The sequence below is a fragment of the Gigantopelta aegis genome, chromosome 6 (genome assembly GCF_016097555.1).
Source record: "Gigantopelta aegis isolate Gae_Host chromosome 6, Gae_host_genome, whole genome shotgun sequence".
In the NCBI taxonomy this organism is placed as follows: domain Eukaryota; kingdom Metazoa; phylum Mollusca; class Gastropoda; order Neomphalida; family Peltospiridae; genus Gigantopelta; species Gigantopelta aegis.
Window position 1 is genome coordinate 20,274,613 of NC_054704.1, and position 23,125 is coordinate 20,297,737.

At 36.4% G+C, this 23,125-nt stretch overlaps 2 protein-coding genes across 2 annotated transcripts; both read right to left on the reverse strand.

Moving 5' to 3' along the window:
- Positions 1–1,111: 1,111 nt before the first annotated feature.
- Positions 1,112–5,509, reverse strand: LOC121376214 (zinc finger MYM-type protein 1-like). Its single transcript, XM_041504030.1, has one exon. It carries the CDS (start codon positions 3,880–3,882, stop codon positions 1,522–1,524), a length of 2,361 nt encoding a protein of 786 aa, XP_041359964.1. The 5' UTR covers positions 3,883–5,509; the 3' UTR covers positions 1,112–1,521.
- A 1,755-nt stretch (positions 5,510–7,264) lies between these two features.
- On the reverse strand, positions 7,265–22,362 carry LOC121375612 (putative polypeptide N-acetylgalactosaminyltransferase 10). The gene is made up of 11 exons (XM_041503155.1): positions 22,003–22,362; positions 19,634–19,709; positions 18,356–18,500; positions 16,661–17,016; positions 16,090–16,267; positions 15,445–15,562; positions 14,604–14,714; positions 13,414–13,635; positions 12,471–12,581; positions 9,369–9,512; positions 7,265–8,950 (listed from the first exon to the last, which is right to left on the reverse strand). Exons 1-11 carry the CDS (start codon positions 22,186–22,188, stop codon positions 8,774–8,776), a joined length of 1,824 nt encoding a protein of 607 aa, XP_041359089.1. The 5' UTR covers positions 22,189–22,362; the 3' UTR covers positions 7,265–8,773.
- Between the last annotated feature and the right edge of the window lie 763 nt (positions 22,363–23,125).

The following is a 23,125-nucleotide window of genomic DNA, read 5'->3' on the forward strand; positions in this document are numbered from 1 at the left end:
AATATGGAGATGAAATCTTGAAATATAAATATGTTTGAGACCACAAAATATATGCGGTGCAGTGTTTTATTTGTAGTCCAAAACTGGTCGTAGTTAAAGTGTACATTAGGCCTACTCAGAATTATTACAGTATTATCAGTTGATTCAGTTTGAATTAAGATACACATAATATGGTTTTATTGAGTGTTTAATAGGAGATTTGTGTAATGTTTAATAATAAATTTAAATTCCCCTGTTGTGTTCTGGTATTGTTTTCGACTATTTAGCTTATATCTGTTTTTAATAGTTTCTGGTACTATTTGATTCGAAAAACAACACATAAAAGGTCTATTATATAGGCAACAGAGAATAGGATTGTGGTTAAAATAAAGTCAATTCTAAATCGGCATATTTTGGTTTTAAAAAATAAAGGACTAATCAATTTATTTGATTCGCTAAGTAACTCAGTTGTGGTTATGAATGTTAAATACAACTGTCTATCTATTTAGTAGTGAAAATGTCATATATTGCTGTAGAGAAATCAATGGTGTTAGTGATGACATTATTTAAAAAAAAAAAAAAAAAAAAAATATATAAAAAAAACCCGGCGGCTATTAGATGGCATTGTATTTTGAAGTAAAATGCTAAGCAGCTAAGCATAGTCCAACTTGTTTTTCTTTATCACTAACAAACGTTTGGTATATAATGTTTGGTAATCTTCGGTGTTTCCATGATGATTACCGTAACAAACACAATGTCCAGCACATTGTCCAATTTATTTCAAGGAAACAGGGTGACGTCTCGGTTGTCTCCGGAAAAGGTGTTAATGTGGTCAATGTAGTGAAAATGGTCCACTAATATTATACACTTAGCTAAATAAGGTCATCGATGAAAGGGGCCACACTTTTATAATTACACACTTTTACACTATTATAAAGCAAATATAAAGCAAAATATCTGAAAAGTGGGGGCACATGGTCTGTGATTTGCAGGTATTTTTTCTGAGTTTGTACATGGTACATTTATTTGTTATAAGGGCAACATAAATTCTGTATTTTTTTGTCTGTTGTGTAAGAACACCCTTGTACAGAATAGACATTATTCGACAAGACAAAAATAAAAATAAGACAAATGAGACTTGGTATCTTTATTTACTTTTCACATCTCTGAATATGCTATTCGTCTGTCATAAAACGTGTTGCACGTTTATCTTGTTTTTAATGGAAACAACAAAACCATTAGTATATTCAAACACTTGTCAGTTGCTTCGTACTAGGTCCATAGGCGTCGATCCGGTTTTAAAAGTGGGGGGGGACTGATACATATACATATATTTTTATTTTTTTGTAGGGGGGGGGTCGAGGTGTCTGGCGAAGCCCGACACCGCGAGCGCCGCAGGCGCGAAGCCCGTGGCGGGGTGTCTGGGGGCCCTCCCCCCGAAAATTTTGGAAAATTTACCCCTTCTAGGGCTGTTCTGAGGTGTTTTCTGCTGGCTAGCCGAGCTGCTTTCTGACAAAATATTTTTCGCCTTAATTATTGTGACTAAACTGAACAAATGGTATATAGATACAATATAACTTTATTGGTCAAATTTCTTAATTCAAGTACAAATAATGAACATGAATAAAAACAATGGTGCCACTGATGGTATTCCAACAAGTCTTTAATGGTCAAAAATTTCCCAAAAACACTACGCCGTGTATCGCTCGATCCATCGACAAATTCAATTGCGATATCTCGTGCAGTGCACTCGGCAAGACGATTTCTGTGCACATGACAGACCATCATGTGGTTGAGACGCTGCTGGGTCATAGTGCTCCGGAGCCACGTTTTCACCCTGCGAAGTGCGCTGAATGAACGCTCGGCAGAGCACGAACTTGCAGGCGATACCAGAAGGAGACGTAGTAGGGTTGACACTTGCGGAAACAACTTTCTAACTTCTGGTACCATACTGCGAAATGTGATGCGCACATTGTCCACGCTGGAGTGCTCGTACTGTCGGCAGAAGAATGTCAGCTCCTGCTGCAGTGATTCAGACAGTTCGGGGTAGCGAGAAACGACGTCTTCGTCTACGACACCGGTGGTGAGCATGTCGGACAACTGCTTGTATGAGGTCAAGTCCGTAGAGGTGAAGAAGGCATCAATGTTAGCAACAGCACTGTCAACTGCCGCCACATACTGCACACGGAAGAACTCCTCTGAGCTGGTGTGCGTGTGGGATTTTTCGCCGTCATTGTATCGTCGTGGAATTTTCCGAGTGCGCGGCAAGGAGATTGGCTCAATGTTCAGTTCTCGAATTTTATCAGTTGCCGTCTCAAAAATCGCGTGGAACTCCATGTTTATGTCGCGCCGATATAACAGAAGGTTCTTGCTAACAACAGATGCAGCAGCTAGCATCCCATCAACAGTTGTCTCTGCCCCTTGTAGCACTGTGTTGAATTTTTCGAGGCATTCGATCACTGGGAGAGATGCAACCAGACCAAGTACACATTTCGCGGTAGACAGGAGGCTGTGAATGCCGTTAGCCCTCGCTGCTGTGCTGCTGCCAAATGTAGATGATGCCTCATTCAGTGCCTCCAGCACGTGTGCGTAGTTGCTAAGGACGGCTCTAACGGCAATCCCACGTGACAGCCAGCGTGTTGGACAAAGCGGCTTCAGGCGTGAAGGGGAGGGGCTATCATCCATAACTTGCAGATCGAGGTACAAATTTTTAAATTTGCCTGATGAGTTGTAGAAGCCGCCCAGTTCCTGCACCACGTTAAGAGCATCGCGAAGGAACGGTGCACTCTCGATGGCCTTCGCACAGATGAGGTGCGTGATGTGTGCACCGCAATGCGTGTAGTTTGCCAGTGGTTGTACTTTCTTTATCAGTGCTTGGCAGCCTTGGTATTTGCCCGACATATTGCTGGCTCCGTCATACGTTTTCGCTCTCAGATGCGTGATTGGGAGGTTGAGTCTGAGCAACGCGTCTTGCAGCATACTGCTGAGGCTGGCACCAGTCGTCTCAGATACGCTGTACAGACCGATAAAGTCCTCGTGAACGTCGTAAGCGTCGTCTATATATCGCACGCATATTGCCTCCTGTTCAACGCCTTGGATGTCTTGGGTTCCGTCGACAATGACTGCAAAAAGGCCCACGTTCTTGCAAATATTTCGCAGCACCATGTGTGCCATGATTTTTAACAGTTCGTTTTGCACGGCAACGCTTGTGTATGAAGTTGTGCGTGTCAACCATCTCTGTAACACGACGTCATCGTTGCTCCGCAGCTCTAACAACTTCATGAAGTTACCGTCGCTTGACTCTTTGCCGCGTATTGCCAGTCCTTGCTGCGCTAGATACTGGACGGTCGTCACAATCTTCAGCAGAGCGTTGCGCGCCTTCGTTTGTTCTTCAAGATGGTGCGTACTTAACTGTGCGTCAACGTCGTTGTTGGAAGACCGGAATTTCAGGTTGCTATGAGAAATCATATGTGCAGATGTCTTTTCGTGGATTTTGAATTTCTCAATTGCCTTCTTCCAGTTGCAAAATCCCTTGGAAACAAATGTGTCCTCTGAACACCGCGCCATGCCGGCCAAGTCCATGCATGCTGCTTTAGCACAAGTAAAGCAGAGTACTCCGCTAACGTTAGCGTCAAAGTGGAGCCATGGAAAGCTATCGAACCACGCGCGCTGAAAACATAGCGTTCGTTTAGCGAGCCGTTGCACCGGCATGCAGTTGACGTCCCGTGGCTGGTACGGCACTGGCGGTAAGATGGGCAACCGTGTCTGAGAAGTGACTCTTTTCTCTGTTTTTTCTTTAACATCTTCACCAACAACTTCGACATTTGAATCCGGTGTCGTCCCTACTCGCAACAGAGTCTGGGCATGGCGTGGTATGGCAGTGAAGAACTTTTTAATGTCCATGGTAGTTTTTCTACGGTATACTATCTCCGTTAGCGTTTCGTCCTGGACGATGCAGTTTGCCAAATAACCTGCGTGTAATTCATCAAATTCGAATTGTTGTATCAAATAGCATGTCAAAATAACCGGATATAAGCCTATGGGTACAATGATAATTGACGAATACACTGTATGCAAAATATTCGTTATTAGATTCCTGGAGACTGGAGTAGTTGTTTTTCCGACGATATAACCACGGCCGGTCTATAACAACTAAAACTAGTGACCATCATCTACCTAGCGCGCATGCGCTATTGGTAGTTTGATCCGATGTCCTTGTTTCAAAATAAAATAAACGCATTTTTTTCAGAATAAATAAAAAAATAATAATAATTAAACAATATTATTTACATTATAAATTAACAAATATCGCTAGTAACCATTATTTATATAACTTTCGTTCCGTCTTTCCTTTACGTGTTTTATTTTATTATTAATTTCAAATGTCTTTTATTGGGTTTTTCAAATTATAAAAAAGTAGATGCCAGTACTGAACATTTCTGGTGTTACATTTTTATAGACTTTCTGCCCCAACACTTGGGTATAATTATTTCAAATTACACATCACTACCTAAGTTTATAGATTGATATTTCTATTGATGATGAAAGGAGAGAGAGAGAGAGAGAGAGAGAGAGAGAGAGAGAGAGAGAGAGAGAGAGAGAGAGAGCATATATATTATTATTCAAAATAGCATACACACTTAGTGACATAATGCTAAGAGTAAATCAGCAATACCTGTTATTTATATGAAGTTCGAAACCAATTAGTCAATTTCAGTATAAAAGAAAGAACCATTAAGTTTTAATAGTTATTTTTACTTAACCAATAACGCATATTTAGATACCGTATAACCGGAAACATTTCGAGGTTTTTCATTTTCGAGGTTTGGTAAATTTGAAATGGGCGTGTTTTTATTTTCATGTTTTAGCAAATCTGGTTTGCGAAAATTTTGTTATTGTTGTTAATTAATAGTTTAACATCGGCTTCGAGTTGCTTAAAATCGCCGGAGCATAACGTGAAACAACAGAACACTCAATTGCAAGTGGATAAGGCGGTATCCTATTGGCGAGACAACTGATGACAAGACGTTTATTTAAAGCCAATTACGATTGGTGTGAGAAGTGTTCTAAGTCAGACAGTGTGGTGTTTGATGTTTAATCTGAGCTCGACATGTTCATTCATACTCGTATACAGTAAGCTGGCTCAGTCTATTCTCTTGTAGTTTCCTGAGGTCTGCGGTGCTGCGCATGGCAGGAAATATCAGGAAATAAAGTATTTCGGTAAATAGTTATTTTAATAATTTTATTAATGAATATTTGTGATTTATTTGGGGATATCTTCAACTATTTTCAAGGTTTAAAATAAAAACTACTACAAATAGATTGTAAAATAATTAGTATATTTACTACCAGTCTAGTGTAGGAACATAAGAGCCGGCACTCCAAGGCGAAATGCCAAATGGTGATCAGTTACGCTATATATACTAGAAAATATTTGTTTCGTCTGAAAAAAGTGGGGGGGACATTTCCTATGCTGTCCCCCCCAAGCTGAAAAGTGAGGGGGACGTGTCCCCCCTGTCCCCCACCGATTGACGCCCATGACTAGGTCAATGCATTTTTCTTACTTTGTTTCAAGAGGACTGCCACCCAGGTTTACCAAAATTCAACCTGAACAAGACTGAACTAGATAGATACTTAGATAGTTATGACAATATGCACTCATGAATCACTGTCAAACAGGAAAGACTCAAAATATACCGAAACTGAGTCTGGGTCTAGAGAGTGTGGCAAAGACACTATGGTGTCTGGTGCATTTTGACGTCTGCGTCTGTATATGTTACGTGTTATCAACATTTGACTGCGTTCGTATCTTTGGATATATTTTCTTCTGTAAAAATCAACAACAATAATTATGATTATTCCACATTGCTTAATATATATCTTTTCTGTTGTTTATTAAGAAAAATAAAATAATAATAATAAGGCTCGAACATTGCGCAGCTGACAGTCAGACAGTATTGAAATACAGCGCATGTTTTATGACGTTTGTTGCCAGATCTGTAGTTCACGCCAGCACACACGCGGTGTGTTTTGTTAGGCCCATTTTGTCACATTCGATTCAATGCGTTGAAATTTTGGACACTGGTACCACACTCGCTAGACCCAGATCCAGATCCAGTGTGTTTTGGGCCTTATGTTGCCAAGTTCGTTGCTTTCACATCAATAATGAACAGTATGTACACCAACGCACTGGACGGTGTTACAAATAACATATTATAAGAAAGTGTACACAACGTCAGAATAAAACAGACTCAGATGCCAGAATGCTATGGCATTGTTTACAATTGGCATATAACGAGCATGTCCTAAGATGTCTCAGAAGTCGTAATGTCTATCCACCAACTGTTGAAGCAGAAGGAATATAATTCAACATAAAGGATAAATTGACCACTGGAAAACTGAAGTCATCCCTTTTGTAGTAAAGATTAATATAACTGCATCAAATCGTATTTGCTACTTTGATACAGGACCGCATAACTAGCACAAAATAAATAAAGCAAGGGATGGTTATTATTTTATATCAAATGTATGGTAAAACAGAGTATTGTCAGTCCAGATAAAATAGTATTTTTTTCGTATGGGAGGGAGGGTAATCGAAACAACGAGTATCCAGATGGCCGTTCAATCAGCCATAAAAACATCGGAGGTGTAAACCTGGCAGCAAACCCCTGACACACACACACACACACACACACACACACACACACACACAGTTTCGTACGTTGTGTTTCGAATTAAATTACAAGTAAATGGCCACCAGCACACAAAATAGTTTTGGCTCATGTCTGATAACCTGACGAAGGCCGCCAGGAGGGAATGGATAGAACGATTTGAATTCAGTCGGATTTTAATTCAACTTGTGGGATTGTACACAGTGGGCCGAATTTATAAAGCCTGTTTATGTCTTACACGCGTGTAACTGCATACATTTACAATTATTAAACACCGACGTTTAAAGGGACATTCCTGAGTTTGCTGCATTGTAAGATGTTTCCAACTAATAAACTATTTCTACGATTAAACTTACATATTAAATATATTTTCTTGTTTAGAATATTAGTGTCTGTATATTCAATGTATTTCTGGTCGTCTTAATATTTGTAAGAAGTCCAAACTGGATTTTGTCTTCAAATAATTTCGTACGTACGAAAAGAAATATTTTAGGAAATAAAATGAAATTTAACCTAGTAAAAATATTAGAACGATCAGAAACACGTTTAATATACAGGCGCTAATATTTTATGCAGAAATATATATATATATATATATATATATTTTTTTTTAAATTTATTTATTCATTCACAGATACCCTGTTTACAATTAACTGCCCCAATCCAGGGAAAAAGGGACAGGAGGTCTACAAGACCCAGGAATGATACTTTAAGAAACTAATAACTATTTTGAATAACCTGAAACTTGACAACATTTGTATAATAATATATGCATGTAGTATAGAATAAACAGTAATGCTTCTGTGAATTTATTTTTTATTTTTAAACACACTTTCATACACTACATTCACACCGATATATTATTCTTGATAGCCTTTGGTGTATAGACAAGCTTGGTCCGAATTTAACAAATAATATTGTAATGTTTTAATATTGTAACAGTGGCTTGTACATTGCCCATTCTCTGTTAAAACTTTCATACTCACAGTTACTAAATGCTATATTTTGTTCTATTTAATATCTAGTGTTTAATTCATGTTTAAAATGAATAAGATTTGTTTTCATATTTTGTATCTTACATTTATATATACAAAATTTAGCAAGTAATAAAATGAGATCAAACACTTTGTCTGTTTTTATTTTTGTTTTTAATCCCATTAGAACCAGTTCCACACTAAGATTCATATTATAAAGGTGAGTACAAGAAGTGTTTAACCAGTGCATGAGATCTTTCCAGAAAGGCTGAGTAATCTCACAGGTATAGAACAAGTGTACTAAGGTTTCTCTTTCCTTAGAATAAAAAGTGCATTTATCGGTTTAGACCACTTTCATTCTTACAAGAAATGTATTAGTAGTTAATATCCGCAACAGAATTCGATACTGAAACCATCTGAGTTTTGTATCTTTTGTAGTTTTAAAGACCTTCATAATTTTTTTAGGCCACTCTAAGCTGTGATCAAAACACAAATTCCATTTTGTTTTAGCCTTATTTTTGTCATTGGAAGACATTAAGGTATAATATATATGTTTCGTACCACGAGATTTGGAAGTTAGTAAGGTTATCCATACTGTCTGATCATTTGATATATTTGTTTCTTCTTTATCTATAGCCAACAATTTGAGATATTTATTTACTGCTCCTATGATACCATAAAATGTAACAAAATCAGTCCGTATTTGATATAATTCAATAAACTCATAATGAGACAAGAAAGTTCCATTACGATTACATAGGTCGCAAATTTGAGTTACACCTTTAATATGCCAGTCAGAACAGAAGAAATATTTCTTATTAATTTTTATATTGTTGTTATAGAAAACGGGTTCCGTTAAAAATTCTTTAAAAGAAGTTATATTGATTTTATTTTGAAGGGCTGCTAAGGCCTGTAAGCAATTTTTCCAAAATTTATTAGACAAACTATTTGAGATTTTGTTCAGAAAAATATATTTGATATGTAATTACAATCGTTAAAAAGTTTCTGTTAGTCGATAACATCTTAAAAAATACAAAAAACTCAGGAATGTCCCTTTAAGAAACAGAGGCTTCGTAAATTCGGCACTGAATGTTTAGAAAGATGACGATTCGGCAAGAATACATTATTTAAAAAAAAAAAAAATCTGTTTTATTTAATCATTTCAACTAAATCCCAATCTTCTTTTAAAGCTGTCACGTTCACATTCGACCATTTCCACTTTTGGGTTTTTGAGTCTTTCTCACAATAATTCATAAACAGTTCATGGGTGTTAACATCACAGTCCAAACACTTTTTAGCAACAGGGTGGTATATCTGGGATGTAACCTAAAAACATAAAAAAAAACCCAGATTTGTATTCATTAACTTAATATATGAACTCCTACACATATGAGTGTACGTATGTACGTCTTCTAAAACAAAAGTTTTGTTCTGTTCTTGCGACTGTTTTTGTTGGCACTGTATCAAAAAATACTTTCAGTTACCAAATTCGAGTAATTAATTTAATAAAATGCATTTATAATATGATTTTTTTTTTTTTATCTGAAATAATTATAAGACATTTAAAAATAATTATTTGGTCTGTTATTTCGAACATAATCTATTTTGTCAATCATATCAAAAATTTGCTAAGGTTTTCCGCATTTAAATATATGTTTAAAGTATACTATAATACTAGTATGTTGAAGTAGTATATTAATAGTATATTAATGGTATATTTTCATGAATAAAAAAGTATAATTACCACATTATACTTGAATCTTTGGTTTCCTTTCTGATTATGACATCTGAAGAGAATTATTGGAACCTTTCCTGCTCCCATGCTTGTATCAAAGCAATATTCTCTCTTTCTAGGTCGAATATCTTTGTGCCATGTAAATTCGAATCTCTTTAAAAAAATAAAAATAATAATAATAATAACAAAGAAGAATAAATAGGACATATGTAAATAACAAGAAATCATGGTGAACAATGTCGCGATCGGCTCTTACTTGCAGCATTAATCTATTCTCTTCCTCTAGTAATACTTTCACAATTTCAGTTTACAATTATTATTATTTTACACAAAAATGGTACGCCATTAATTAATGCCAGCGTACGCTTTAAACAAAAAAGTGGATAAAAATATCTCTTGCACCAATTTACCATTTACATAATTAAAACTACAATTCGCAAGTCCATTTGCGAAAAAAAAGTGTGATAAAATATATATAAACAGTCAAACTGACAAAATACGGATGCGTTTTAGGCTCGAATAGTATCGCCATGTCAACTCCACCCTGAAATACATGTTTAGGGGCGGATCCAAGAAATATAAAAAGGACACATTTCGTGAAAAGGACAACCCAAAGAATTAATAAAAAAAACCCCAACAAAACCCCCCAGAAAACAGAGGCATTTGAATATATATATATGTGTACAAGTATACATGTGTATATACATTTTTTGGGGGGTGGGGTGGGGGACGAGGTCACTTGGACTATGGAAAAAAGGCACACGGACCAACTCGTGAACAGAGCAACCCAGTCCATTTTTTTCAGGCCATTTAGCGTGGATCCGCTTCTGGTTTTAATTGCTCATTGGTAAGGTCTAAGGCTACCAGTCACAAACAATTAACTGACTAACGTTTCTAGAAAGCTGCAGGAGCCAATTTCACGGTGAGCAGTAGTGCGTTTACAAGTATTAGATAACTATTGCACACAGAAAAGTACCGAATATGGATCAAGGCAGTGACAAAGAAAATATGTATATTTTGAATTCGCTGCTTGGTTTTAAAATATAATATGAATTTGTTAGCCTAAGTTTGCACGTAAACGTAAATTTACGATTGTTAAACAATTGATATAATTGCTTTAAACAGTATTTATTCCCAGTTATAATGCTGTTTGGGGATTGGCTAACAGGCAAAATGCCTATATCAAGGCCTCTCCTTTATAAATGTATACAATACAAATAATACAGTTCAAAATCTACATCAATTACCTTTACCGTGACTCGTTTTCCATACTGACATAATTTTCCGCATGTAACAGGTACCAAATACTTGTAAACGTATGACTACTAAACATAAACGTAAATATACGATGTGTTGAAAAACTGGTTCCAAATTCCTTGAATCTTAAGTGAATACAAGAACGATAACAATAAATAAAATATTTAAAATAAACATTGGCATAAAGAGATGAAAATTGGGTCATGAATATAATGCTCTAAGATTTAATTGCTGTCATAAACTAGTGTACACCATAACGTAAAGTTTTATAGAAACCGAACACATTGAAGGCGAGTGTGCAGAAAAATAAATAGTTTCGGGTGCTGAACTCTCTCCTATGTTCAAAGTGATATCAAGGCCCTTGAGTGCAGATGTTAAAAATATTACACCTTATCCGGGTTTAAAGGGACAGACCCTAGTTTTTAAACACTAATGCATTTTTTTCACTATTAGAGTCGTTTACGATCACTGAAATCAAACATTACTTATATTGTATTGCGTAGATTATCCATTTCCGTACAACCGAAGTGCTTCTGGTCATCCTGGTGTTTCTAAACACCACAAAATGCATGTTTCATATTTATAAAAAACCCCACATGCGTCTGAGAAGTAACAATTATGGAATCGTGGTTTAATCTATGTTTAAAGGTATTTCAACATCACAGACTCTTGTTTCACTGTTGTATCAAAATTTGATTTGTTACAGGTTTGTAAATTAATCAAACTTAGCGTCCATTTTTACGGGTTGAAACTAGGGTCTAGGTGAAAAATATGCCTTAGTGTTTAAAAACTAGGGTCTGTCCCTTTAAACTGAACTCCAAAAATTATTAACAGCTTGGCTAATTTGATCAGAAAATCTGTAGCCAAATTCATCTTACGTTACAAAAGCAAATATTGTGGTAGATCTTGAAAAAACACGCGATTTTCGAAGGATGCACATTTTAACTTTTTTTCGCATTTGCCACCACAATATAGACTCTACCACCTTACCCTCCCAATAATTTATGCACACCCGTCCCCACCGTATATGGTATTATCAATTAGCATGACTTTTATGGTAGCATAGAACTGCCATTGAGGTAACGACATAATTTAGGTTTAAGATTAGGGTTAGTTTTCACAACATGTTGTGATATATTTTCATATTATGCTGGCTTAGTTATATTGTCATATTGTTAAAACGCCTAAAAGTATGTCATTTTGTCGTAAAAACTATCAAAATTATGTTGTTATATCGATGGCAGTTCTAAGCTACCATACACTTTGAATGCTGCGTTTTTTGGTTTGATTGGCTTATATCCTCATAATGCAGTGAAAGTATCTGAATTGTTTCAGAAGAAAATTTCAGCCCTAAGTTCAGCCAAGGTTCGCGAACTATTTGATTGGTTCCCGATGTGGCCAGTTGGTTTAACGTGAAGCGCATAAACCAGTCTAGCGGACGTTTTTCTGCTATGTCTGGCTGAAGGCAGCCCAGGTGTGACGTTCAACGACAGTGGAAGGAAGGAACTGGTTTATTAAACGATGCACTCAACACATTTTATTTACAGTTATATGGCGTCGAAATATGGTTAAGGACCACACAGATATTGAGGGAGGAAACCCGCTGTCGCCACTTCATGGGTTACTCTTTTCAGTTAGCACATACCACGGCCTTTGGTGTACCAGTCGTGGTGCACTAGCTGGAGCGAGAAATAGCCCAATGGGCCCACTGACGGGAATCGAACCCAAACCAACCTCGCATCAAGCGAGCGCTGTACCAGTGGGCTACGTGTTGCCTTTCATCGACAGTGGATGCTGTGATTAGAACTACTGGGGAACACCGATATAGAGTAAGCAGAAACGACAGACACATACTTGTTCACCAGCTCCACCATTTCTATCAGAAATACACTCTTCAAGCTGGAATCTCTCGTTTTGACCTTTGAACCTGGTGTCAATACACAGCTGGCTAGCCATGTTTCTAATCTGAAGCAAATAAACAAATAAACAAATAAACAAACAAACACAAGCACACATAATAACAACAACAAAAATAATAATTTAAACATATTTAAAAACCACAAACACTTGTCATTTCACTAAGCATAATGAAAAGTTCTTTATTATTATTATTTGAACGAGTTCTAGTAAACAACATCAAAACTAAAAGCAAAAAAATAAAAAAAGAGTAAAATAAAACAAATATGTCAAACAAGAGTGTTCGATCCTACCGCCATTTACCTTACTATACCCCAACTTGTCGGGCTCCTATTTTTGTAGGGGGGGGGGGGGGTGATTTTTGCCCGAATTAAACAAAAGTGCCTGAATCTCGATTACAACATTTATTCATAATAGCATTACTGCCATACCGCTATTAAACAATAGCCACGCATTTTTACATGAATTACAACTAATAATGTGGGTAGAATGATGGAAATACATGGTGAAAAGTGTTCAGGCCAGCTGATTTTGCCCAAATTGTTCTGTCTTTTTTGCCTGAATTTGAGGATTTTCTCCAGGACTGGGTGGGGGGGGGGGAGAGGGAAGGCAGTTGCCCTCCCACCCTGTCCCCCATCTCGTACGCTTATGTATACACCATTGTTTTATTAATATTATATAAAACTTTAAAAAAATATTATATAGTCATATTAAAATTATGTATGGCATTTACCAATATTTAAATACATTATACACATTGTTGTTAATTATACTATGACAATACATTATATAAATAATAATAATAATAATAATAATTATTATTATTATTATTATTATTATTATTATTATTATTATTATTTCCCTTAACATTAATACTTACCTCACCATTTGCCATTGGTTTTGGTTCAACTAGTGGGTAATAGTCGACAATATCAAATGCAATCTCTGTCATAAACCATTTGAAAGGCTTGCACTTTAGCCTCTTTCTAATAGCTCTCTGCTGAGAAATATCGCCTGAATCCACGGTTTTTAAAAACGGCCTTCTCATAATAAGAAACTCTATATACTCGTCCATCCAGACATCAGCCACTCTTCTCATGTTCTGAAAAAGATCAACAGCTACAACTAGAGTTCCACTATTAAAAGGGCAGTCTCAAGGTTGCATAATGATTATCATACACACGCACGCACGCACGCACTGACACACACACACAGCACACGCACGCACGCACACATACATATATATACACATACATACATATATATACATACATACATACATACATACATAAATACAGATCAGTACAGTGCAGTGCAGTGCAGTGCAGTACAATACAATATAGTGCAGTGCAGTGCAGTGCAGTGCAGTGCAGTGCAGTGCAATACAATAAAATAAAATACAATACAATACAATATAATATATGTACATGTATATATATTATGAAATGTTATGATTATACCTTAAATTACATGTCTACAAAAATTACCTCCAAATATTTCCATTTACAATTATTTTAAAAAGTTATATTATTGTACAATTCAACAAGGGTAACTGAGAGATTAACATATATCTGTTCTCAAGTTTTGAAAAATCAATAGTTCTAACAATAGCTTAACTATAAATAAAGTTTTGTATATATACACATAACAGGAAGGGTTTAACTACCAATACTTTGTACACAACATTCCTTGAATTTTAAAACAAATCAATAGTACACGTACATGCAATAACACTTCGTAGACAAGCTATGTTCACATAGAAAATAGTAGCAACAAAAGCTTCATTGTACATAAGAAACTGTGGTGAACTGAAACACGCTGGGAACTGCGATGTAGACCATCTGTTCAAGTAGAGATTTTTAAGATGATCCTAAAATCGTGTTCCACGTTCACTATATGCCTTGATACACCTGTGTAGATAATGCTAAGATACATATTGATATTATTATTATTATTTATTATTATTATTATTTATTTTTATTTTTATTTTTATTTTTATTTTTTATTATTATTAATTTTTTTTTAATTTTTTTGGGGGGAGGTCTTGAAACAGAAATGACAAAAACGTACCCGATAGTAATAGTTTCCATTTCCACCTGAGTTATATGGAACAAACTTTCTATATATGTGACCAATTCGTGAACAAGGTATGTCCACCATTTTCCCGCCACATTGCCAAATCTAGAAAATACAGTAAATAAAAATAAATAGTTTATAGTTGATAAGCCAAGCATTAATAATACTTTTAAACTTAATTTGCGTTCCTCTTAATTTAGAACTATATCATGTAAAACATAACATAAAGAATGTTAATAAATGTGAAACCCGGATATTCAAGTTGAATATGAGGATAGTTTATTGACAAAAACAAAATCCTTTGTATATGTAATATTAATTTACAATCCAGTAATGTATTTCAGAAGAAGAATCATTGTAATCTGGGATATGCTTTTGAAAGATTTTCAAAATTTTAACCTTATAGGCCTAACTGGAACACCCCACCACCCCCTACCAAAAAAAACCAACAACAAAAACCCCCAAAACAAACAACAACAACAACAACAAAAAACTATAAACCCCCCACAAAAACAATAAAATAACAACAACCCCAATCCCAAAAAGGAAAAGAACAAAAAACACTCCACCCTCTCCCTTAAAAAAAAGAAAAACAAGAAAAACAACCAATCAACCAAACAAAACAAAACAAAATAAACATAAACAGACAGACAGACAGACAGACAAAGACAGACAAAAACAAAAACAAACAAACATACAAAAACAGCAAAAAAAACAAACAAAAACCGTATACTCAACTATGCCTATAGATCTCTCCGTTGCATTTCTGACGGCAGTTCTACGGTTTTGATATTGTTATTATTAAACTTGTTTTCAATGTTTAGCTTTGCTTTACCTTAAACGAGAGCTCATACTGTTCTCCTCCCCATATTTCAAGTCCTGGATCATAGCCTCCAAGTGTCCAGAACCATTCACGATTTATGGCAAATAATCCTCCAGCCATAATAGGGCTCCTGAAACAAATGACCTTGTTACTTCACTAGATATGGTATCTATGTGAGCCAACATCATTTTATGACCAACTCATGTTCTACCAAGAATAATTTTTCCGAATGCTGCCATTGGTGTTTTGATTAGTAGAATCAATTGTTATTTGGACCACAGTAAAATGGTTTTGGATAAAATTTGTTTGTTTTGTTTAACGACACCACTAGAGCACATTGATTTTATTAATCATCGGCTATTGGATGTCAAACATTTGGTAATTTTGACATATAGTCTTAGAGAGAAAACCCGCTACATTTTTCCATTAGTAACAATGGGTCTTTTGTATGCACCATCCCACAGACAGGATAGCATATATCACGGCCTTTGTTATACCAGTTGTGGTGCACTTTGCTGGAACGAGACATAGCGCAATGGGCCCACCAACGGGGATCGATCCTAAACCAACAGCGCAACAAGCGAACGCTTTACCACTGGGCTACGTCCCGCCCGACAAATAGCCATTAAGATTTATAACTGTATATATGTTACAAACTTGAAAGGCTCAGCCGGATGTTCCAGGTGAGACTTGAGGACGGGTAATCTCTTGTACAGGAAGTTCCAGTCAAAAGCTCCCCTGGCTCCTTCATCTTGGGCTTTGTAGGAAAAGGTTTCATAATCAATGACGTCAATAAACGGACAAGTCACTGTCCGTTTGTCCTCGGCTATGGGTTCTGGTAAATATATTTAACAATGCACATTAATAACACACTAGCCGCATTTTGCTACAGTCCTAAATTGTTCTGTCATCTGTATTATTATTTGGACTAAAATAGTAAAGCAGTTTTTCTTTCCTTTTTTTTAAACGGCTAAAATGCACGCGCGCACGCACACACACACACACACACACACATACAGAGAGAGAGAGAGAGAGAGAGAGAGAGAGAGAGAGAGAGAGAGAGAGAGAGAGAGAGAGAGAGATTCGTGCACACACACACACGCACAGACACACACTCATACACACAGAAAGAGAGACACACACACAAACACATACACGCACGTGCATGCACGCACACACACGCACGCGTACGTACATTCAGATCTTTCCCGACGGGACCAATACTCACCGAGCAATGGAGGCAGCCAATTTATATTGGCCTCACAATGAGAATCTAAGAAAATGAGAACTTGTCCCGTGGCGAGCTTCGCTCCTAGAAGTCGAGCTCTGATCAGACCTTCACGCTTTTTGGCTCTGATTACCCTCACGTTTGTAAAGTGTTCTTTCAAATAATCGTCTAGTTTTTCTTTGAGAAACTCTTTATTACTGTAATCATCTATTAGGAGTATTTCTTTTATAAGATGTTTGGGTGATCGATTTATTATACTGTGGACTGTTCTTAATAATGCTGAAAAATGTTCATTGTGGAATGGAATTACAATAGTGACTGTTGGCAGCTTGCTTAAGTAGAGTTTTCGTCGGCACCTGGAATGGGAAGAAAAAAAAGACACAAATACGCACATTAATAAATTAGCATAATTAGTAAAGGGTTAGAAACTCGGGACAACAATATATATTTTCCCTTAAAACGGTAACCCACAAAGGATTTTTTAATTTATTTGTTTTTCTCTATCATTGTCCCTCTTTGTGCCACTGTGTCTATTTCTATCTATCTATCTATCTATCTATCTATTTATCTATCTGTCTGTCTGTCTGTCTGTATGTATGTATGTATGTTTATCGTGCCAAAAAGAGACTTTTAAAAACACTAATATAGCTCCACTACTCGCTGATTTGTCTCTGTGCATATGAATCTGAATTTCTGACTATTCTGTTTTAATAAAAACAAATGAATCTGGCTAAAACTTTTAACTTTACTTTGCGCTATATTGATGATCTTATATCATTCAATAATAGCATAATTACAGATGACCTTCCATTGTTTTACCTATACCTATAAAAGAAACATCTGAAGGTATTAAATTCATATCTCAGTCTATACATAGAGACTCAAAGCCACCTGGTCTTCAAACTAAGCTGTATGACAAAATGGACGACTTCAAGTTTCCAATAGTCAAGTTTTCCTATATGTCGAGCAATATACTTTCTGCTCCAGATTTTGGTGTCTACATATCAAAACTTCCAAGATACCTTAGGGTATGCTCATTGTATGCAAATTTCAAACAACACCGTTTAGCACAGAAGTTGTTCCATCAGGGTTATGATGTTCATTGACTCCTGACGGCATTCATAACGTTTTATGGTAAACATTAATTATTTTGGAGGCTATATCTACTAAATACGATTCATCGCTGGCCAAAATGATGGCTAATGCTATTCCATATTTTGAACTTGTTCATACCTTTTGATCTCTTTGTGAAACTGTTGCACATTTATTTTTTATCGTTTTAGATGAAGTGACGAACGTAACAGCTATGGTGGCCGTACACATGACAGGTACCACCGGTGGGGCAGGATATGCTCATCTTTTGCGAACACCACAGTATCATTATTGTTATGACAATGATTAGTGAGTTCATGTCACCGCAGCTACATTTATTCCAAGGAGCACTGCTAGTTTTTATTTAAAATAAATTAGCAATGTGAGTGGCAGTCCTCTTTGTGGCGGTGCAAGAAGGATGTATTGCTTAGTAAATAATTTACTATTGAGTGGCAGTCCTCCTATAGAAGAGGGCACTGGACAGATTCGTAAAACGACCACTATTTTGCTAAATGCTCATTCGACTCTGCATTGTGCAGAGATACGGTCTTGATCGCGGATAACAGTTTTGTCTTTCAGATTTATTATATACATGTATCTCACCCTTCGTGTCTGATGTCGTTAATCGATCTATCCAGTGCTATCATATCACTGACGTACGCATTGAAACCGTTAGCGTGGTACAATCGTTGTTTAGCTGTCTCATTTACTTTACTTGGTATCAAGGCAGCTCCCTGCTCCCCCGGTCCTGAATAAAATCGTAACAGATAATAATTACACATTAAATATGACAAAATATTATATAATCACATGTATGTATTGATGTATAAATATCTATATGTTTTATGTGTGTCGAGGTTGACTGTTACATACATAGATATTAACGCACTGGCGCAGGGGATAATTAAATCCTTTCTGGCCTCACAAATTTCCCCATGCCTATGCTGGGACTTGAACATATGGCACCGAATCTCCCGAAACTTTAGACTTGCCACGACTTGCCACGACTTGCTTTTGCTAAACGAACTTTTTTTTGGGGGGGGGGGGGGGGGGGACACTTATAAAGATTGTCCCCCGGCGTTGAAAAGTGAGGGGGACGCGTCCCCCCTGTCCCCCGCCGATCGACGCCCATGCTGTGACCGAATATGTATTGTCAAGCATTTCTTAGTTGAGAATTCAAACCAGTTATAACACTGTACACTCTCTGAAAGGAAAGAAAGATTTTAAATTATTTTATTTCATTTTATTACTATTGTGTGGCAAAGAAGTATGACAGGGCGACGATACTCAGGGTCATGGTGCCAACAAACAGCAGGGCGACACCAAATTTCTATTTATTGCCAGTTAGAACACTGTATTTATGCAGGTGCTTTTATAGCAAAAGTAAAGATATAGCTGCCATTATGTGTGGCTTCTTACCCCTGGGTTTCATTTATTTGATAACCCAGATATAATGATTTCCTGTTTCTGAGGCAAATGATAGTAGTAGTAGAAGAAAACAACTGGTTTTATGACTGGGTCACATGCTGTACATAAATCATAGAACCAAGGTTAGAAAGTACAACATCCGGTTAAACAGCCCGTGAGACACTCCATACATTTAAAAATATTTAAAAGCACATTGTGCTAACTTCAAAGTAAAACATTATTTATTAAGCTTTTCTTATAAAATGCAATACTGTTATATATATGTGTGTGTGTGTGTGTGTGTGTGTGTGTGTGTGTGTATATATATATATATATATATATATATATATATATAGAGAGAGAGAGAGAGAGAGAGAGAGAGAGAGAGAGAGAGAGAGAGAGAGAGAGAGAGAGAGAGAGAGAGAGAGAGTTGAATTTGATTGATAGTTATAGATTAAACTGTGCTAATTGTACCTTTTCTCTTCCGTTCAGTTTCGATAAGTTTGTAATCATGCCAGTCTATCTTCTTTAATTCATGTTTTAATAATTCCTGCAAAATAATGCCCGAGGTTCACTTTTATTTATATGACTATCGATGTATTTATTTATTGGTGTACCTTGTTTTGTCAAGTAAATGCATTAAACTTATATAGTATATTATTCAAATTGCAAAAAAAGATTGATTTACAATCACCAAAACTATTTACAACACAGTCATTTCACAACCCGAATCAACATAAATATATTTAATAGCGTTACCAGGTGTTTGTAGTATAGGTTTCTTCATTGACAAGCATCATCAACCCAGTTATGTATGTCATTTGGTTCAAAATGACAAAAAGAAATGATGTCGAATAATGCAAACTGCACCAGGTGTTACGCTACCAAGTAAAGTTTGTTTTATTTAACGACGCCGCTAGAGCACATTGATTTTTTATCTTATCATCGGCTATTGGACGTCAAACATATGGTCATTCTGACACTGTTTTTAGAGGAAACCCGCTGTCGCCACATAGGCTACTCTTTTTACGACAGGCAGCAAGGGATCTTTTATTTGCGCTTCCCACAGGCAGGATAGCACAAACCATGGCCTTTGTTGAACCAGTTATGGATCACTGGTCGGTGCAAGTGGTTTACACCTACCCATTGAGCCTTGCGGAGCACTCACTCAGGGTTTGGAGTCGGTATCGCGATTAAAAATCCCATGCCTCGACTTGGATCCGAACCCAGTACCTACCAGCCTGTAGACCGATGGCCTGCCACGACGCCACCGAGGCCGGTTTACGCTACCAATTCACAGACTAACGCTGGTTATAGAAACGTCTTATTACTATTAAGTAACGAGATTCTGTCTAATGCAAAAACCTACAAAACTATATCGCAGATTTCTCCTTCTCACCCACAATTTTTTTTTTTAAATTGGCATTTGAAACAAAGGCCGAATGTCATATAGAAACTATAAAATACTACATTTATAAGACTTAAATTTCTTCGTGCTAATCAATAGCCCATTATTAACCAAACATATGAATGTACACGTTTGTATTATGGATTGGGTTGTCGTTAGTTCACCTTTCATTGTGTGCTTTATTTATTAATTGTATCTTGATCTCTAAATATAGCTTTATTAACGTCTAAGTTTAGAGACTGAACCCAATATTTATAGCAGTAAATTATTCGTTCAATTCTATAACGTTTTGTTTTAATTCACGTTAAATCAATACAAACGATATACTTTGAAGACTATTGCTGTAGATGGACGCATTTATTATTATCCATAAAGAAGTAACTTGATACATTACCCCAAAACACATTATAAACTTTACAGTATATATACAAAAAGTAGATACATGTAGTTTAATTTCTGTAATATAATATAGCCATAACTGAAAATGACTGACCTTTTCAGAAAAAAAACGGTAAAACTACTATATACTTAACATTGTCTTTACTTCTATGGATATTTAAAATGTCGCCCCAAATTTTTTTGGATCAGTTATATATCCCAGTTAGTTAAGAGGTAGCAAATGTCGCCACAAAACAGTTTAGTTCAGTTACATATCTCAATTAGCCAAGAAGTAGCAAATGTTTATTTCTAGGCTAAAAACATAAACTGCAATTTGGCACACCATATGCTTGAAATTAGCAGGTGCAGAGTAAATAAAAACAATTCCATATCCTGTCATATTTATAATGCAAGGTTCTGTTTTTGGATTTGGTTGTAGCCTATTATAAACACAATAAAACAATAGAAAAAAGAGAAAACAGGTTTTATTGATGTAACAGATAAAAATCAACCTGCTCTACCAACTGAGCTAATAGGGAAATTCCCACTAGTAACTGCCAGTAGAACTTCATACCAACACTACTACATACTCCCCCACCCCCAAGTGAAGCTACATCCCGGAGCTGTGGGACACGGGCAGGTGAACTGTTATGGGTCCTGACTGGGTTATAATTGTATTCATATGTTAAGAACACACCCAGTCCCTACGTCGGCTCCAAATGTAACATAAAAATCAACCTCCACTGAGGGGCTTCGAACCACAGACTCTCAGTACGACAGTCCAGTGCTCTACCAAATGAGCTAATAGGGAAATTCATACTAGCTACTGCCAGTAGGAGCACTTTATACCAACACTACTACATAGACATTATCGGATGTATGAACAGTGAAATTATGGTAACTACAACATAAGCCATAACACACACCATATTAAATTACGTGACGTTTGACCTTTGAAATTATGTTTAGAAGCCAATTACAAAAAATATGATTGTCTAATTAACTGCTTTAAGGTTGTAGGTTAAAGAAGATCCAGAAAGATATAACAGTGTCTTACTAAAATGTTGTGATGGCGATGGTGACGTCTTCCATCATGGTGGTCGTGGTGTGATCTCTTCTGTTCCATGTTTGAAAAATCTTCTACATTTGCTTTTTTTCTTCTGTTATGAAATAATAATCCAACAGTTATAAGCATTGCAATATAAAACACGTATTTCAAGATGGTCGCCGTGTGCCTTCTCATACTGCGTGTTTAAACTCAACTACTGATGTGGAATAGTCTTATGTATTCTGGGCATGTTTTGATCCACATCACGATATCGACTTTACAGTAACACGGGAAATAGAACCTGCAGATGGTCATATAAACTTAACGACCAGCTAGCTATGCACTTGTTGATTTTTAGCTGTCAGCCATCATGAAATATTGTGACCAAAACCACTTCTTCTTCTTCTTCTTCTACTACTACTACTACTACTACCACTACCACTACTACTACTACTACTACTACTACTACTACTACTACTACTACTACTACTACTACTACTACTACTACTATTACTGCTACTGCTGCTGATGCTGCTGCTACTACTACTACTACTGTTGCTGCCTCTGCTGCTACTACTACTATTGCTTCTGCTACTGCTACTATTGCTAGTGCTGCTACTGCTGCTACTGCTGCTACTGCTGCTGCTACTGCTGCTACTGCTACTACTGCTACTGCTGCTGTTACTACTACTGCTACTGCTACTACTACTACTACTACTACTACTACTACTACTACTACTGCTGCTGCTGCTGCTGCTGCTGACGATGCTACTACTACTACTATTACTACTTCTTCTTCTTATTATTTTTATTATTAGTTACATTAGTTCATGTACTGCAGTTGAAAGTTAACCATGAATGACTTTATAATGTAACAAATATGTCAACTTCTACTGAGGGATTTGGACCATGAATTCTCTGTACACGTTTAGTGCTCTACTAACGTTGATATATTTGATTCAGTGACCAGTATTAATAATGAATGTTTTTGTCACGAGAACAGTTTTCTCTATATTAAGACAAACATGACACTGACAGCAACCGTAGAGCACGGCGGTGTTAAGACAAGACTTTATTCACACTCGGGCCGTTGCACAATGGCATAGGAGGAATATATACATAACCATTTTGT

Coding starts and splice junctions, on each gene's coding strand:
- LOC121376214 (XM_041504030.1), bottom strand. CDS start 3,882: ATGGACATTAAAAAGTTCTTCACTGCCATACCACGCCATGCCCAGACT.
- LOC121375612 (XM_041503155.1), bottom strand. CDS start 22,188: ATGAGAAGGCACACGGCGACCATCTTGAAATACGTGTTTTATATTGCA. Junction 16,268..16,660: donor TTGGCTGCCTCCATTGCTCG/GTGAGTATTGGT, acceptor TATATTTACCAG/AACCCATAGCCGAGGACAAA. Junction 9,513..12,470: donor ATGGTGGAGCTGGTGAACAA/GTATGTGTCTGT, acceptor ATTTTTTTAAAG/AGATTCGAATTTACATGGCA.